The sequence below is a fragment of the Cyprinodon tularosa genome, unplaced genomic scaffold (genome assembly GCF_016077235.1).
Source record: "Cyprinodon tularosa strain WSP-4 unplaced genomic scaffold, ASM1607723v1 ctg366, whole genome shotgun sequence".
Taxonomy (NCBI): Eukaryota; Metazoa; Chordata; class Actinopteri; order Cyprinodontiformes; family Cyprinodontidae; genus Cyprinodon; species Cyprinodon tularosa.
The window spans coordinates 40,985-59,935 of NW_024039081.1; the positions used below are offsets into that span (position 1 = coordinate 40,985).

Here is an 18,951-nt window from a genome sequence, read left to right on the forward strand (position 1 = left end):
GAATATCAGCTCCGAACAAAAGACTGCTGAAGACAAACCGTAAATGGTATCTAAAAAATTCTTTCAGTCTAAGCGACAGCTATCCTTTGTCTCCAATTGGGGTAACTTTCATGGCTGTAGCTCATTCTCAGCCTTAATGGGAAGGAGAAATATAAAGGTTTATAAATCCTGCTGGTCTCATTAAATAACATGCAGCAACATGGTAGAGCAGAACGCTCAAAAGCAAAACTTTCCCTGCGAACAAACGAGTGGTGAGCTAAAACCGTAAAAGGTATTCAAAAAATTCTTTCACCGTTGGCGTCAGCCATCCTTCGGCTTCGACTGTGCCAACTTTCATGTTTCTACTAAAAACTATTTGGCCACGGTGACGATGTAAAAATGTGCATTTTCTGAGTTTGAGGATTTTTCTCAGAATCAGCGTTTTCCTATGCCCGAACAAGTCAGCTAAAAAGCTAAACCATAAATGATATTGAAGAAATTCCTTCAATGTGAGTGCTAGAAGGTTCTGAAGATGTTGTATACCAAGTTTCATGTTAGTACATCAAATAGTTAATAAATGGGAGCGATACGAAAATATGTATCGTTTTGGATTTTGTCTGTGATTTTTGGAAAATCTCTCATTGGATTTCTATTGGGGAAGTGTGGACTTCTTCATGGTCTGGGCCAAACTGTCGGAAAACCGTAAATGCCACACAAATGAGGGTTATATTTCCTGAATCCTGACAAAAATCCCTACGTTTTGATGTATAATTTATTTCAATTGAGTTAAAAATGAGGGACTGAGAAGAATTTGTTCGGAAAAACCAGAACAGCTCAAAAGCTAGAGCACGCACTCTAGCAGTTGAAGAATTCCGTCCATAGACTTCCATTATAAATCTGAAAATCTTAAAAATTTCTTTTAAAGTTTGAAGCTTCACTGAAGCAAAACTGTAAAAGTTAGCAGAAAGCCGAGTTAAACAGTAATAGCAGAAAGATACGGAAACATTTTAAAAGTTGAATGGTGTTTCTAGCTGAAAGTATGCTGAAGTAGTTAAAGGTCAAAGATGATGAAGGTTTAGCTGAATTTTGCTGAAATCTAAGAATTCTACATGCATTTCAATGGGACAAAAAAAAACGCAGAAAAAGCTGAATAACGCGAAAACTACAAAAAATATCTTTACCAAAAGACATAGCAGAATTCTCCTGAACGAGCTGAACGTTTTGATACCAAAATTGTTGAAATCGGTTGAAAACTGCGGGACTAGTTAGAGTCAGAAAAATTTAAAGTGAACAACAATAAGTGGGAATGCATAAGCATTCCCACTTGATAATAATAATAACTAGAAAAAGCTGTTTCGGAGAAACATCAAAGTGGGAATGCTTTTGCTGAATGAAAAAAGCTGAAATTACCTGAAGAACATATGAAAATGTGATAGGAAGTCATCAGAAACTTCAAACTGCAGAAAACAATTGAATCATCTGAAGATTTTGTAGGGTAGAATCATTTGGCAGTAAAATGGCTGAAAAAAACTCATCTTAAAAGCTACACAGCCCAACCATACATGATATCAAAAAAGGTCTTCAATGTGGGCACTAGAAGGGTCTTAATATAATGTCTCCCAAGTTTCTAGAAAAATGCATAAAGAAATTTTGAAGGGGGGCCACCTACTGCCCAGAAACATGTCAGGCATGTTATGAATTAGCAGCAAACAGAAAAGCTTAATTCCTGTCCAGAAAGAGAGCAGAATGAAGCGAAAGTTCACAGCATAGGCTGAAAAGTATGAAATTAGCTGAATCAGAATAGAAATTACAAAGAAAAACTTGAATCTTATCTGGTTGAAGAAAAAATAGTAGCTTAAGAATGGGAAGTAAAATGTTGAGGAAGATGGTATTGAATAAGTATCAAAATTTTGAAATCATATGTGGAAATGTCAAGACTTGGCAAAACAATTTGAAATGATTTAAAATGTGTTGGTTGATCAGCTTAAAGAAAACAACGTCATCCTTAGAGGATTGAAAATCTTCAAACCTATGTGCAAGACCGACCATGACAAGCAGAGGAAGGACAGAGAGAGAAGCTTATAGAAAGAGAGCTAATACCACTTAAGGAGCTGAATTTATCAAAAAATTGAACCTGCATGTTACGAGCCGCTGTGTTGATGACAGCACCGTTGGCAGGCTTAGGCTGCATGTTACAAGGTAAGCAGATGCTTTATTACAGTGTAAATCTTAGAACCTGATTAAGAAATATGCACTGAGGTGTGTGTTCAACAGGCCTTGGTAGTGTAATTTGAAGAAATTGTTTGAGTTTGGGTCATAGCTACGAGCCATACAGCACAATAAATGAGTGTGTGTAAGGAAGAGGCTTTTATTTTGTAGAGTCCCTTTAGTCGTACAATATTTCGAAAGTCTATCATGGATGTGTGTCAAGGGAAGGGTCATGCCCAGCAGTGATATAGAATCCATTTCCAAATATGAAATCACTGGTTTTCCATGTTATTGGGTGAATAGATGCTGTATTAGAGCGTAAATGGGAGACTTTTATTGTGGAATTTGCTCTGGGGTATGTTTTGAAAAGGTCCTTAGAGTCTAATAGAAACAAGCTGGTAGAGTTTGGGTTATAATGCTGGGCCATTTGCATCAATTAATACACGAGTAAAATATGGAGGCTTTTATTTTGAAGAGTCACTTGAGTCTTATTTTGAAAGTCTAGCAGGGTTGTGTGTTGAGAAAAGGGTCAGACCCAGCAGTGATACTTGATGACTTTCTAATCGTTAAATCATTCTTTCCCCTGTTATTAGGGCAGTAGATGAAGTGGCAATGGGAGGCTTTTATATTGAAATTTTCTGTTGGGTGTGTTTTGAAAACCCCCTAGAGTCTCATTTTTAAAAAAGTGGTTGAGTTTGGGTCATAATGTTGAGCCATATGCTGGGAAAAAAATATGAGTTTAATGTAGGGGCTTTTATTTTGAAGGGTCCCCGGAGTCTTATTTTGAAAGTCTATCAGGGTTGCATGTGAAGGGAAGGGTCATGGCCAGTAGTCATATTGTATCCACTTCCTAATGTTAAATCAGTGTTGTCTCCCTCCATTAGATTAAAATGTGCTGTTTAAAGTGGTGGAGGTAAAATCTCTTTGAAGCACGGTTACCTTGACGACGTTAACGAGCCTGTCAGTGAAAGAGAGACATGCGCATCACTTTCGTTCCTTTCCTCTCAGGCTTTTTTGAATGGGAATATCAGCTCCGAAACAAACGAGTACTGAAGACAAACCGTAAATGGTATCCAAAAAATTCTTTCAGTCTAAGCGAGAGCTATCCTTTGTCTCCAATTGGGGTAACTTTCATGGATGTAGCTCATTCACAACCTTAATGGGAAGGAGAAATATAAAGGTTTATAAATCCTGCTGGTCTCATTAAATAACATGCAGCTCAATGGTAGAGCAGAAGTCTCAAAAGCAAAACTTTCCCTCCGAACAAACGAGCGGTGAGCCAAAACCGTATTAGGTATTCAAAAAATTCTTTCACCGTGAGCGTCAGCCATCTTTGGACTACAACTGGTGTAACTTTCATATTTCTACAATATTTCGTCTAGGCGTGGTGACGATGTAAAAAAGTGACTTCTTCGTGGTCTGGGCCAAACTGTCAGAAAACCGTAAATGCCACACAAATGAGGGTTACATTTCCTGAATCCTGACAAAAATCCCTACGTTTTGATGTAAAATTTATCGAGATAGAGTAAAAAATGAGCGAGTGAGTTGAAGCTGTTTGGCATGAGTGAAATGTTTGAAAACGCTAGAGTGGCACACTCTAGCAGCTGAACATTCCGTCCATAGACTTCCATTATAAATTTTAAAATCTGTAAAAATTGTTTAAAAGTTTGAAGCTTCACTGAAGCAAAACTGTAAAAGTTAGCTGAAAGCCGAGTTAAACAGTAATAGCAGAAAGATACGGAAACATTTTAAAAGTTGAATGGTGTTTCTAGCTGAAAGTATGCTGAAGTAGTTAAAGGGCAAAGTAGCTGAAGATTTAGTGGAATTTTTGAAGTTTTACATGTATTTCAATGGGCCAAAAAAAGTCATAAAAAGCAAAATATTTAAAAAAGTATAATAGCTGAAGTTACCAAAATTCATAGCACACTAGCCCAGAAGAAGCTGAACGTTTTGATACCAAATTTGTTGAAATCGGATAAAGTATGAAGGAGTTGAAAGAGTCCAAAAAACGTACGGAAAGTGGAATAATAATAATAATAAAGAGAAACAGAAAAACAATAAGTGGGAATGCATAAGAAGGAAGCCTTAACTACCAATACGGCGCTGCACCACACAGCAAAGGGCTCCACTGCTCTACCTGCCAGAGTGGCAGTGAAGAGGAAGCCCCTGTTTCAATCATTGTTTTAGGTAAAAATGTTTTTGATTTCTAAATCAGTAGTAGGAACTGAAAGATCGATATTATATCAGTTTGTCAAAAAACACAATATATCACCAAAACGATTTTCTCCACCACCCACAATTGTAGAAAAATATTCCTTTAACAAGGTATTGTAGAAGCCAGTATGAGCTTTAAAGCATCTTTATTAACATTTATTCCTGCATTACTTTAAATTCTATAATCCAAGTAGTTTTAAAAATGTAAATTTTACATTTCTACTTTATTTAAAAACCTTAAGATAATCCTCTAACTTCCAGAAAAGTGTAGGATTTATACTTCTACTGGAGTAATAAACATTAATACCTTGGACATCTCGGGTGGGTTATACCAAACAAGGATGGGATGAGAGCACTGGTGACGCTTTCTAGCTTTTGACTCAGAATAAAAATCACAACAGGCAGAAACGTCACATCTCTGACAGAAAATACGCCGACATTTTCGTCCCGTCAGCAAAAACTCACACAGCTCTTCATCTTTTAGTGACGAATTAGCCTTGTTTATCTCACTGTCTTGTAAACATGATGAAAACAAAGTGCATCAGTCAGATAGTTTGTTGACGAAAACAACACGGCAGACGTTAATTCAAAGCTACGTTCACGCTGCAGGCCTTGATGCTCAATTCAGATTTTCTTTAGTGAAATCTGATTTTTTTTACGCTGCCGTTCACATTTCCAAATATATGCGACTTGTATGTGATCTCCGGTCTGAACTGCATTCATACAGCTTATGTGTCCCGCATGCGCAGTAGAGGACGCAATGACGTCACAAGCCTGCAGGCTCTGTGTTTACGGAAGGAAACATGGATGGTAGCGCTGAAGCGCATCCAGCGATCTTTCCAAACCTTAAAAAATCAATCTTTTTAATATGGTTGAACATGAATACTGCTCTCCGCATCATCATCCGCCATGGTTGTTGTTTTTCACAGGTCTGCCTAAAAAGTGGATCAGACAGCTGCAGCTGATCCAGAACGCTGCTGCCCGTGTCCTCACTAAGACTAAGAAAGTAGAGCACATCACCCCAGTTCTAAAGTCCTTCCACTGGCTCCCTGTATCTCAGAGAATAGACTTTAAAATCCTTCTGTTAGTCTATAAATCTCTGAATGGCTTAGCACCTAAATACATCACAGACTTGCTATCAGTGTATCAACCCTCCAGACCACTCAGGTCTTCTGGCTCCAGCCTGCTCTGCAGACCTAGAAGCAGAACTAAACATGGAGAAGCAGCATTTAGTTCCTATGCTCCACTTATCTGGAACAAACTTCCAGAAAACTGTAAAAGTGCAGAAAGCCTGAGTTCCTTTAAATCAAGACTAAAAACACATTTGTTTAGGATTGCCTTCCACTGTTCTAGTTAAACAGTTCAACTAAAACATCATTAGTTCATTATTTTTCTTTAGTCCAACAGTTTTTCATATTTTTTTTTTGTTTCTGCATTTTTATTTTTTTTTTTTTTATTCATTTTTTTATTTCCTACTTGCTTGATTCTGTTCTTTTTTCCTATATTTTAATCATGTAAAGCAATTTGCATTGTCTTTGTACTAAAATGTGATATACAAATACATTTGCCTTGCCTTTGTCGGATATTAATGGCGTTCAGGTCGGATAAATGCGACCAGGCAGTTCAGACACAGGTCGCATTTGAAAAGATCTGATTCGCATCAGATTCAGGACCACAGAGCCCAGTTAGCCTCGTGAGACCATCCTGATCTCGCAAGCTTTCGATTTTGCTCGCTAATCAGTCTGGAGACTCTCCGTTAAAGAAAATTTGAAGCCGTTCACCAAACGAACGTCCAATCAGCGTTGGCTTTGAGGCGGGTTGAGGTGTGACGCAACGAGAAGCGCAACAGTTCAGTCTAAAGAACATGGCGGCTTCAGCCGATGAAACTAGCGTTAGCGTGGCTATCGAGCAAGTTTTATCGCAATTACAGAGTATTTCTTCACTGAAAGAAGAGCAAAACACTGCTCTAGAGGCTTTTCTCAGAGGAAAGATGTTATTGCTCTTCTCCCGACTGGTTTCGGCAAGAGTAGCCTGGCTGTTAGTACGTCATATGCTTGGTTGATCTGATTGGTTTATTTGGCCTGTCTATCACCAACATAGGCCAATCAGCTAACCAGTATTTTCGCCCCTTCCCAAAATTACTTCAACGGAAGGTTTCCAGATGGATATGCGAGGAAATCCATCTGGCGGAGTCAGGTTAGAGCCCAGATGGCCTGTCATGAGAAAATCCGATACAGGTCGCATATGGGCAAAAAAAAAATCGTTTTGGGTAACTTCAAGTGGCTTTGTGAACATAAGTAACTCAACAGACTTTGTGGCGTTTTGACGCAGAAGCTAACGCGCTGCAACTCACCGTGTGAAGTGGTCCACCATGGATCCAACAAGCTCTCCCACTCGATCCTGGTTGGGGCACAGCTCGCCTTGCTGAAGACACAGTAGAACGTCATCCTGTGTGGACGTGTGGAGCGCCACCATCTGGTCAGTCCCACTGGTCACACTCAGCCCTGTGAACTGATGAGAGAACAAAACATGTTTATCCTATGATTCCCTAAAAGTGTCAGACAATAACGAACTCGTAGATGTATTAAAAAAATCAGCATTGCCCCCACCGGCGCCATCAACCTTCTTGTTAATGGCTTTGGAAGATCAACCCAAGGCTTTGAACTTGGCCATCATCTGGTCCTTTAAGTGTAACTAATCCTGATGTAAAAGCAAAGCCCCGCCCCCAGGAAGAGCTTTAAAAATGCCACCAAAGCGGCAGACGACAAAACACACAGCCAAGCGTTGGGGATGATTGGAGGGGTCGGGCAGTGGTGACAGCGAGGGAACCTGAGGTCAAGTTTGATACAAAGTACAGGTGCTGGTCATAAAATTAGAATATCATGAAAAAGTAGATTGATTTCAGTAATTCCATTTAAAAAGTGAAACTTGTATATTATATTCATACATTACATACAAACTCATATATTTCAGATGTTTATTTTGTTTAATTTTGATGATTACAAATGACAACAAATGAAAATCTCAAATTCATCATATCAGAAAATTAGAATATTGTGAAAAGGTTCAAAATTGATGGCCCCTGGTGCCACACTCTAATCAGCTAATTAACTCAAACCACCTGCAAAAGCCTTTAAATGGTCTTTCAGTCTAGTTCTATGGGCTACACAATCATGGGGAAGACTGCTGACTTGACAGTTGTCCAAAAGACGACCATCGACACCTTGCACAAGGAGGGCAAGACACAAAAGGTCATCGCTAAAGAGGCTGGCTGTTCACAGAGCTCAGTGTCCAAGCACATTAATAGAGAGGCGAAGGGAAGGAAAAGATGTGGTCGAAAAAAGTGTACAAGCAAGAGAGATAACCGCACCCTGGAGAGGATTGTGAAACAAAACCCCTTCAAAAATGTGGGGGAGATTCACAAAGAGTGGACTGCAGCTGGAGTGAGTGCTTCAAGAACCACCACACACAGACGTATGAAAGACATGGGTTTCTGCTGTCGCATTCCTTGTGTCAAGCCACTCTTGAACCACAGACAGCGTCAGAAGCGTCTTGCCTGGGCTAAAGAGAAACAGGACTGGACTGCTGGTGAGTGGTCCAAAGTCATGTTCTCTGATGAAAGTAAATTTTGCATTTCCTTTGGAAATCAAGGTCCCAGAGTCTGGAGGAAAAGAAGAGAGGCACTTCATCCACGTTGCTTGAAGTCCAGTGTAAAGTTTCCACAGTCAGTGATGGTTTGGGGTGCCATGTCATCTGCTGGTGTTGGTCCATTGTGTTTTCTGAGGTCCAGGGTCAACGCAGCCACATACCAGGAAGTTTTAGAGCACTTCATGCTTCCTGCAGCTGACCAACTTTTTGGAGATGCAGATTTCATTTTCCAACAGGACTTGGCACCTGCACACAGTGCCAAAGCTACCAGTACCTGGTTGAAGGACCATGGTATCCCTGTTCTTAATTGGCCAGCAAACTCTCCTGACCTTAACCCCATAGAAAATCTATGGGGTATTGTGAAGAAGAAGATGCAATACACCAGACCCAACAATTCAGAAGAGCTAAAAGCCACTATTAGAGCAACCTGGGCTATCATAACACCTGAGCAGTGCCACAGACTGATCGACTCCATGCCACGCCGCATTGCTGCAGTAATACAGGCCAAAGGAGGCCCAACTAAATACTGAGTGCTGTACATGCTCATACTTTTCATGTTCATACTTTTCAGTTGGCCAACATTTCTATAAATCCTTTGTTTTTATTGGTCTTCAGTAATATTCTAATTTTCTGATATGATGAATTTGAGATTTTCATTTGTTGTCATTTGTAATCATCAAAATTAAACAAAATAAACATCTGAAATATATGAGTTTGTATGTAATGTATGAATATAATATACAAGTTTCACTTTTTAAATGGAATTACTGAAATCAATCTACTTTTTCATGATATTCTAATTTTATGACCAGCACCTGTACCTGAAATAAAATGACATGATGGCTAATGGCTGATAAAATGCTCAGATTAAAAAAACTCCTAACCAAAATAACAACTCCTGGCTCGCCATGATGGAACATGGTACGTTCCGTTTATACTTATGGCCCGTAAACAGTTCATCTAACCAAACCTAACAGTCTAGTGTCTTGCCTCGCTTTCTCCGTCTCGCGCATCTCTTCCTTCGGCAGTTACGTTCCGCTGTTGTGTTGTTGAGATCCGTCCGTAGCATTCTGCAGCTTTTTAAATGGTCAAAAATGCCTGGATTTACTAATCTCCTTCTTTGAGGAGAGTTCCAGTCGAAGATTATCCATTTTGTTTCAGAGTTTGAGAACAGGATTGATGGAAGCGGAGGTCTGTGAGGATATCTCTTTAGCTTTACAGTTAGCCACCCTCTGCATCCTCGCTTTCTCCATCTCGACATGTGTTGTGAATCGGCGTTATAGAAATAAACTGAATTGAATTGAGTTAATTGACCATTCAAACAGATGATCACTACTTTTTGCTCACAGTCCGAGTTACGTGACCAATGGGCAGCGAGAAGTAGTGATCATCTATCCGAATGGTCAATTAAATGAGTTCACTATAAGGTCCACCATATAGTCCCCGCTCTATATAGTGATGGAGGGGTTAGCGTGGACGTTCGGACACAGCCATGGACCATAGACATTACAGTAGTATAATTAAACTGCAGTAGCCAGGTTTCAACCCATAGAAGGCAGCGCTAAGATGGTTTTAGGAAATTCTGCACAAAGTTGTCAGAACTGTGTGTAGTAACATCTAAATGACCCCTTTAAGGTCTGTTATGTGTTCCAAATACCCTTTTGACATAAATCTGGTGTATTCTGCCAGAAAACCAATAAAGTCAATTGAAGGTTCAACTTTCATATATTCTCCGTGCAGCAGCACTGAAAGACAATATAGCTGAAGAGTCAACATTCTTTCCAGAGGTGCCAATCAGTGATGTCTGGTGGAGTTTTCTCCAGGGGGGGGGGGGGGGCTATAACTTCAAAATAGACGTATTCCAAAAATCTGGAAACCTTCCGTTGAAGTAATTTTGGGAAGGGGCGAAAATACCGGTTAGCTGATTGGCCTATGTTGGTGATAGACGGGCCAAATAAACCAATCAGATCAACGAAGCATATGACGTACTAACAGAGCGACGACGAAAACACAACCACAAGCCAGGCTACTCTTGCCGAAACCAGTCGGGAGAAGAACAAAAACATCTTTTCCTCTGAGAAAAGCCTCCAGAGCAGTGTTTTGCTCTTCTTTCAGTGAAGAAATACTCTGTAATTCCCATAAAACTTGCTCGATAGCCACGCTAACGCTAGTTTCATCGGCTGAAGCCGCCATGTTCTTTAGACTGAACTGTTGCACTTCTCGTTGCGTCACACCTCAACCCGCCTCAAAGCCAACGCTGATTGGACGTTCGTTTGGTGAACGGCTCCAAATTTTCTTTAACGGAAAGTCTCCAGACTGATCTGCGAGTGAAACCTTGAAAATTCACGAGATCAGGATGGTCTCACCAGGCTAAAAATGTTATGAAAAATGCTTTAAATCAGGCCTAGTTGTTTTAATTCATGCTGGGTCAGATCCTGATGTTTGAAAAGGGAAGAAAAAAGCAGAATAAAGCGTTAGCCTCGCTGCATGCAGTTAGCCTAGCCTTGTTGCGAAATAATTTTCTACCGTATTTTCCGGACTATATAGCTGGGCATACGCCGCGCGATATTTTCAATCGTTGTCCCCAGCCACAGCTCAAACCGAAGGGTTTAAAGCTCACGGCTAACGATGTGTGTTGTTAAACCGGGCGGCCCGACGCTCTGATGCGATCTACCTGTACGTCCAAAAACCACACAAACTGAGCACCTATAGATGGCGCTGGTTGGACTCATCAATCTGGAAGAAGAAGAAGAAGAACTCCCTTGTTAGCACATGCACAAAGTTCGAGGTTCCGGTAAATCGGATCGTACCTCTGCATAAACAGCAGGATTTGTCCACGAACGCCCTACGACAGCCGACTGAACTTCAAATTTGTTTTTGTTTTTTTACGACACTAGTGGCTCGTTTTTTTGTTTTGTTTTTTTTTTAACAGTAGGCTGACAGGAAAGAGGGTATGAAAAGGGGGTTCGAACCTCTGGTGCAAAGACTTATAAAGGGGAATTATATGTGAGTTGCAGAAAACTAAGGCTCCATTTTCATGTATTAATAATTCCATCTCTGCAGTAATAAGCAGTTCTGTGTTTTTTTTTTGGATATAATCCGGATGTCTGATCTGACCCATCTAGTGCCTGCCTGAATAGTGACTGTGACACAGATTTCATACGAAGTTTATCATATCAACATCTAATACCTGTCAGGATGAGAGCAGTGCGTCTTCCGGATAAAAATCACGGATCGTTTCTGCTCAGATGATGTGAACTGGGAGTAAATTCAGCCGGGGGCCAGTTTGTACAGGTGCAGCGAAGGGAAAGGCTCTGTGACCCAGTTGGAGTAACATGCAGGTTTACTGCAGGGGCGGAAAATAAACCTCAGACAGAAAGGAGGTGAGGACTGGAGCGCTGGAGAGACGGCCAGACAGAGAAAGTGAGGCGCGTCCCAGCTGTTAGAGAAAGGGAGACAGAGAGGATGATAAGCCTCTTACGGCCCCCAGGTTAATCCAGACAGGACAACAATGAGCTGGATGTCCCGGCGACGTCAAGGCTGACCTGTTCCCTGAGTGGAGGGAGAACCGCTCTGTTTGCTCAGCACTGTTGATCCACTCCCTCACAGTCTGAAGCATAGATATGTTCCACTGCTGCTACTTCAAATTGGCTGGATACCATGGAAAACTGCAGCACACCCTACATTTTCCTCATGTGATGTTTTGAACCTTGCAGGTGGATTTTAACACGATCCTAAGGTGGAGAAACAGCAGCAAGATTTCTCTTATTTCATATAATGATTTATGCTATTTACTCACTATTAAAGTTTTCACTCAGTCTGTGCACTACACAACACGATCAGGCTGAAAGTCTGAAGAATCGTTCCAAAAATGGCCAAAAAAATCGTACAGTGTATGCCTGCTTAAGAGGCTCCAGTAAACAGGTTTGTTTCTGAGAGACATAGAGCAGCATGAAAAGTAGCCCGTCTGGTATTTAACGGAGACTTTGGAGCTATAAGCAAAAGGCCTGACCTTTAGCAAAAGACAGCCAGTGGTGAGATAAGTGTTTGCGTGTTAATAGATAAGAAGCATCACTCTGATCAAGCTGATCGCAGAATGCAATGCGTTGCAACAATCCAGTAAAAGCGTGGATTATTTTCGCTGTAAAATAGAAATAGGGTTAAACTGTGTTCTGGACCAAAGACGGAAAATCAGTCATGAACACCTTCAATGTTAAGCATGGAGGTGGAGGTCTTATTGTTTGGGCTCCGTTTTTAAACACAATGCTGTCCTAGTATGGAAGAGAAACAGGCTCATTGGAATCTGCCTTTTTTGTCCATTTTTTTAGCACCAAATTTTAAACCGTGAATTTTTTTACACATTGAATTCCTCACACTGAATTTTTATCTGGTAAAAAAATTCACCAGCATAAAATTCGCCTGCAAAAAAATGTGTTGACCTTTTGGTGAACTCGATGCAGTCCAGAAGCTTCCAGCCAATGGCATGAGCTCATTTGGTCACGTGACAACAGTTGGGCATAGGTTTGTTCCCGGCTGAATGGAGCCGAATGAGGAGTTTTTCTTGTTAAATAGATATGATTACAAAATGTGGAACAAAGAAATTACTTATTTTGGCGTTTTTGAAGCATATGCCGGGGGGGGGCTTGTAGATGATTAAAGGGATTTACGCCGGTTGAGGTAGTTTAAAGTGTATTTTTTGTACCAAACTAGAGTTATAATGGGACTAGCATACGTGTATGCAAATCTGAGGTCTTATGCATGCGTATTGATTATGGGTATGCTGATCTTTTTCTGACCAAATGAGCTAATTTCATTTTCTGGAAGCTGCTCGACTGCATCCAGTGCAGATTGGTTTGGCTTGAATTCACCAAAAGGTCAGCACATTTGCAGGTAAATTTTTTTTTACCTGCAAATGTGCTGAATTGTCAGAATTCAGTCAGAATTCTGAGAAAAAAAAATCAGCATTCTGAGATTAAAGTCGAAATTCTGAGAAAAGTCAGAATTCTGAGAAAAAAGTCGGAATTCTGAGATTAAAGTCGGAATTCTGAGAAAAGTCAGAATTCTGAGAAAAAAGTCGGAATTCTGAGATTAAAGTCGGAATTCTGAGAAAAGTCAGAATTCTGAGAAAAAAATCAGCATTCTGAGATTAAAGTCGGAATTCTGAGAAAAGTCAGAATTCTGAGAAAAAAATCAGAATTCTGAGATTAAAGTCAGAATTCTGAAAAAAATGTCAAAATTCTGAAAAAAAAGTCAGAATTCTGAGATTAACGTCATAATTCTGACTTTTTCCCCCCAAAAAACTGAAATAAATTTTAAAATTCTGACTTTAATCTCAGAATTCTGAGAAAAAAGTCAGTATTCTGAGATTAAAGTCGGAATTCTGAGATTAACGTCATAATTCTGACTTTTTTCCCCTATTAAACTTAAATAAATTTAAAAAATCAGTTAACTTTATTTTTTCCAGTGGCCCTAATCCTCTTCCGTATAACATGGATGCATGAAAACCTCATTTTCTTTCAGTGTTAAATTCTGTTTAAAGTAACAGATTATAATTAAAAATGTCTCCGGATCTTTAACTGGTTGATGATTTTATTTATTCGGACTGCGCTGATTTTTAATTGGTTACCCCTGATATAAAACCTGTAACTCAACTCTATTTCTGACATTTTGAATGGGAATGATGGGAAGAGAAACGTCTTCAAACTTGGAAAAAAAAAGTCCAGTTGATTGTTTTTTTTAACTGTTTTGGAAAGACAATGACCTGTATGACTGAGAATCTTCACCAGCATATTTTGAGGGATAGTTTTTTTTCAAGGCGTTGTTCCAGATTTTAATGAGATTTAATCATAACAGAAACAAACAGTAATGGAGACTTAATCCTTGAGGATCAGACGGCTGTGGCTCTCTGAGCGTCGAGTTAATTTACTCCCAGCAGACTCTCTAAAAGGACCGCTAATGTGTGGCGCTCCCATGCAGCTACTTACCGAGTCCAAAGGAAGCCTTTTCAGAACCTTGTACTGCTTCTTCGGCTCTAATTTGTAGACGTACTTGTCCGTGACGAGCAGAGCTCGGTCTGTGCTTTTATTGAATCTGTTCACCTGGGAGGGAAGCAGAGAAACATTCAGACCATCCCTGCTCTCTGTGAGGAGCTTCTCATGCAGCAGATTCATCATTTTTAATAAGATTCAGGGTTTTTTCTTTTCGCATGTTTAAATATAATGAGGTCTGTTTTTCTTTAAAAAAAGGTTCCAATTATAGAAATAAAAGCCCAATTTTCCCACCAGGAGATAATAAAATGAATTCATAACTTCTTGGTAGCTTTCAGGAACAGGCTGGGTTTTAATTAACTGAATATTTGAATTTTTAATTTAATGATTAAGAACTCCTGGTGGTTATGAAACGTTTTTCCCTGACTGGGCGCTTTCAGGTCTGCCGTACCTTCCTACAGAAGCCGGAGAAGACAACCTGAGCGTAGCCATCTTTGTTCTTCAGCTCTTTGGAGACTCTGACGAAGGCAGAGCTGGTCTGAGGGCAGTCCCGCGCCTGCAGGGAGAAAACAGACCTGGATGTAGCAAACACCTGATTAATCCAGACCAGGGGACCTTTCCCAGCGCCTGAAGGCCTTTATGGCATTAACTCCATCAGCAGCAGATCAAAGCTCGGAGTGATGTCACAAGGCCAGGAGCCAGAGAGGAGCGGCGGAGCACAAAGTTTAGTTTTAGACTAATCATGAGAGAAATACCCGGAAAATCCCATTAAAGATCACAGCTACAGACAGAAAAAAACAATTTCTAAAAGAAAAAAAAATACTTCCACAGGAAGTCTGGAATATTTCAGAATAAAAGTGTTGAATTTGCTGAAAAAAACAGTATGTAAACGACTGTTTTATACATTTGGATGAGTCCAACATACAGCACCAATAGGAATATCTGTAAGGCGGTTCCAGAGGGGCGGCTTTAGGCCGGACAGTCCAGGTTTTCATTTTTGTTTGTTCATTTTTGCCTGTCTGCAGAACAACATCCAATGATAGAACGTAAAAAAAAATGCATCAATTATCTGGTCTAACAGAGGATTGGCTTAGTTAAAAATGTAAACAATGATCAGTTCGCCGTCAAACTTTCCAGGGCTCTGTTTCATGAGCCAAGTTTAATAAACTCGGATTCAAATCCGCAACTCTAAATTGATCTAAGAACAGGAAACTGAGGCTACAATTTGCACAAGCTCATGGAAATTGGACAATAGAAGATTGGAAAAACGTTGCCTGGTCTGATGAGTCTCGATTTCTGCTGCGACATTCGGATGGTAGGGTCAGAATTTGGCGTCTACAACATGAAAGCATGGATCCATCCTGCCTTGTATCAATGGTTCAGGCTGGTGGTGGTGGTGTCATGGTGTGGGGAATATTTTCTTGGCACTCTTTGGGCCCCTTGGTACCAATTGATCCTCGTTGCAACGCCACAGCCTACCTGAGTATTGCTGCTGACCATGTCCATCCCTTTATGACCACAATGTACCCAACTTCTGATGGCTACTTTCAGCAGGATAATGCGCCATGTCATAAAGCTGGAATCATCTCAGACTGGTTTCTTGAACATGACAATGAGTTCACTGTACTCAAATGGCCTCCACAGTCACCAGATCTCAATCCAATAGAGCATCTTTGGGATGTGGTGGAACGGGAGATTCGGATCATGGATGTGCAGCCGACAAATCTGTGGCAACTGTGTGACGCCATCATGTCAATATGGACCAAACTCCCTGAGGAATGCTTCCAGCACCTTGTTGAATCTATGCCACCAAGAACTGAGGCAGTTCTGAAGGCAAAAGGGGGTCCAACCCGTTACTAGCATGGGGTACCTAATAAAGTGGCCGGGGAGTGTATATGTATATATATATATATATATAGGCTCAAATGTTTTTGCCCGCACAGAAGTAGGGAAGAAAGCTTTTAGCTACGCTGCTCCTTGTCCGTGGAATTTTTTACAGAGAAACTGGAAATTGACTGAGTTTTTATCTTTAAATGCTTTTAAGTTGAAAGTGAAAGAATTTGAAGGAGCCTCAATGATCTGTAATTGTTTCACTTGATATGTTTTTTTATGTACCTGTCATTTATTTTAATGTATCTATTTTTAATATATCTTAACTTTGCTCCCTTAAAAAAGAGGTTTTTAATCTCAATTGGATTTTTTCCTGGTTAAATAAAGGTTAAATAAAAAAAAATAAAAAAAAATGTTCAGTGAGTCTTGATTTCGAGCCACATTTTAACCACAAGAGGTCAAACTCAGGTCTCCAAGCTGCAGTTTCCTACATTTAAAGTTTCCCACATCCTCCTCTTCATTAGGCCTGAAACATTAATTAGGTTTTGCTCCTTAAGTTTCCACAAGATGCTCAACATCTGCCGAGATGTTTTGATTCTGCAGTCAAGTTTCAACTGGAAAGACAGTAAAAGATCGACCTAAGTTCTGCTTAGAATCAACCACATTAGCCTCATTTAAGCCGTGATTCGGGTTCAGAGCGCGGACCAGTGGGTCACTGTGGAATAAATGTGGTCACATGAGTCTGAGGCCCCTAAGGAGGCCGAAGAGTCACGGGCCGCCTGACAAAGCGTAGAGGGGAGAAACCGAGGACATGCAGGAGCCGCCTGAAGGCGTCTTTAAAGCCGCCAAACCTCCTCAGATTAGCAGCTAAATGAGGCAACAGTGGGATTAATTAAAGGAGGGCTGCCAGCACCGTCCCGCCTCGGTCACGCTCCACAGCCTGAGGCACGTCACACGCACCGTATACGTCCACAACAACCAACCTATACACTGCTGGTCATTCAAGTTCTGTTTACAGAGACCCAAACCGAGTGGAAAATTCAGCCTAAAGCGTGAAACAAAAACTCTGTGGATTTTCTCTGTTTTTTACACTGAACCGTTTGTGGCGACCAGAAAACACGTGGCAGGAGGAAAAACCACCACAGGGAACCCAGAGGGCAAAGCGAAGAACAGCGACAAACTCCTCAGATAAGGACATTAAAATGTTGCTTTTTACACAAGAGATATAAACAAACATTATAAATATTCACGCAGATATTAGTCTCACTAAAAATGTTTCCGATCCAAATGATTTTATATCAAAGATGAAATTAAAAATGGTTTGATTAACTATTACTCAACATGAAACAATGAGTTTAGTGTCAAGAAAAGCAACCAGGTCTGATTACTGCCAGGCATGGTGCTGAATGTGGTCCTTTTTTATTAGCTTTCTTATTTTATTATAGTCTGACTTTACCAAAATAGTCTATGTATTGAGGACATGTATCGCTTAGACTCATTTAAATTTAGCAAAGTCAGAACTGGCGGTTCTGATCTGCTGCATTTTACTGGCTGGACTTGAAACCTTTAGTCTGAGGAAATGTCATCTAATGGCTGAGAAGAAATCTGCCTGGAAGATGTAAGCTTTATAAACCAGACCAGGGTTGGGAATCATGGGATATGAAGGGAAATACGTTCCAATATTTTAATCCGAATATGGAGTGAATTATGTTCCAATATTCTAATCCTGACATGGACTGAATTAAGTTCCATTATTCTATACATGAATTAAAGTCAATATGTTCCATCATTTAGGGCTGCTCAGTGGTGCAGTGGGTAAAACAGCGAGAAGGTTGCGAGTTCAATTCCCGGCCCGGGGTGTTTCTGCATGGAGTTTGCATGTTCTCCCTGAGCATGCGTGGGTTCTCTCCAGGTACTCTGGCTTCCTCCCACATTCCAAAAACAATGACTATTAGGTTAATTTGCTTCTCTACATTGTGCTTAGTTGTGAGTGTTTGTGTGAATGGTTGTTTACATACGGTTTCTGAAATGTTTTGGGTCTGACCCCTTTTTGCATAATTTAATGGTAAAAACTTTTGTTGTACATAATCAGATATACCAGAGGGCAGAAGACTACACAAAAAATAATCTTGACTAATCGCATAGTAATAAATTATTAATATCAAAAATTTATTTCTGTTTTTTCTTTTTACATATTTTGTTAAAAGGGCTTCAAACCAAAAAAAAAAGTAATTTTCTGTTTTGTTTTATTCTTGGATCGGGCTTTAAAGGGTTAAGCTTGCCAGAAAATGGATGGATGGATTTTCCATCATTTTAATCCTGATATGGAGTCAATTATGTTCCAATATTTAATCCGATATGGAGTCAATTATGTTCCAATATTTAATCCTTAAATGGAGTCAATTATAATCCAATATTTAATCCTAATATGGAGTCAATTATGTTCCAATATTTAATCCTAATATAGAGTCAATTATGTTCCAATATTTACTTCTAATATTGAGTCAATTATGTTCCAATATTTAATCCTAATATGGAGTCAATTATGTTCCAATATTTAATCCTAATATGGAGTCAATTATGTTCCAATATTTAATCCTAATATGGAGTCAATTATGTTCCAATATTTACTTCTAATATGGAGTCAATTATGTTCCAATATTTAATCCTAATATGTAGTCAATTATGTTCCAATATTTAATCCCATATGGAGTCAATTATGTTCCAATATTTAATCCTAATATGGAGTCAATTATGTTCCAATATTTAATCCTAAAATGGAGTCAATTATGTTCCAATATTTAATCCTAATAAGGAGTCAATTATGTTCCAATATTTAATCCTAATATGGAGTCAATTATGTTCCAATATTTAATCCTAATATGGAGTCAATTGTGATCAAATATTTAATCCTATTATGGAGTCAATTATGTTCCAATATTTAATCCTAATATGGAGTCAATTATGTTCCAATATTTAATCCTAATATGGAGTCAATTATGTTCCAATATTTAATCCTAATATGGAGTCAATTATGTTCCAATATTTAATCCTAATACGGAGTCAATTATGTTCCAATATTTAA

General features: G+C 39.6%; 1 protein-coding gene across 1 annotated transcript in view; it reads right to left on the bottom strand.

Annotated features, from left to right (window-relative positions):
• Nucleotides 1-18,951, bottom strand: part of myo1g (myosin IG) — a 127,059-nt gene that overhangs the window by 36,217 nt on the left and 71,891 nt on the right. The window contains exons 17-19 of the mRNA XM_038296050.1: nucleotides 14,488-14,592; nucleotides 14,034-14,147; nucleotides 6,755-6,912 (exon numbers count right to left, since the gene is read on the bottom strand). Coding sequence (XP_038151978.1) covers nucleotides 6,755-6,912; nucleotides 14,034-14,147; nucleotides 14,488-14,592 — 377 coding nt within the window. The remainder of the gene's footprint in view (nucleotides 1-6,754; nucleotides 6,913-14,033; nucleotides 14,148-14,487; nucleotides 14,593-18,951) is intronic.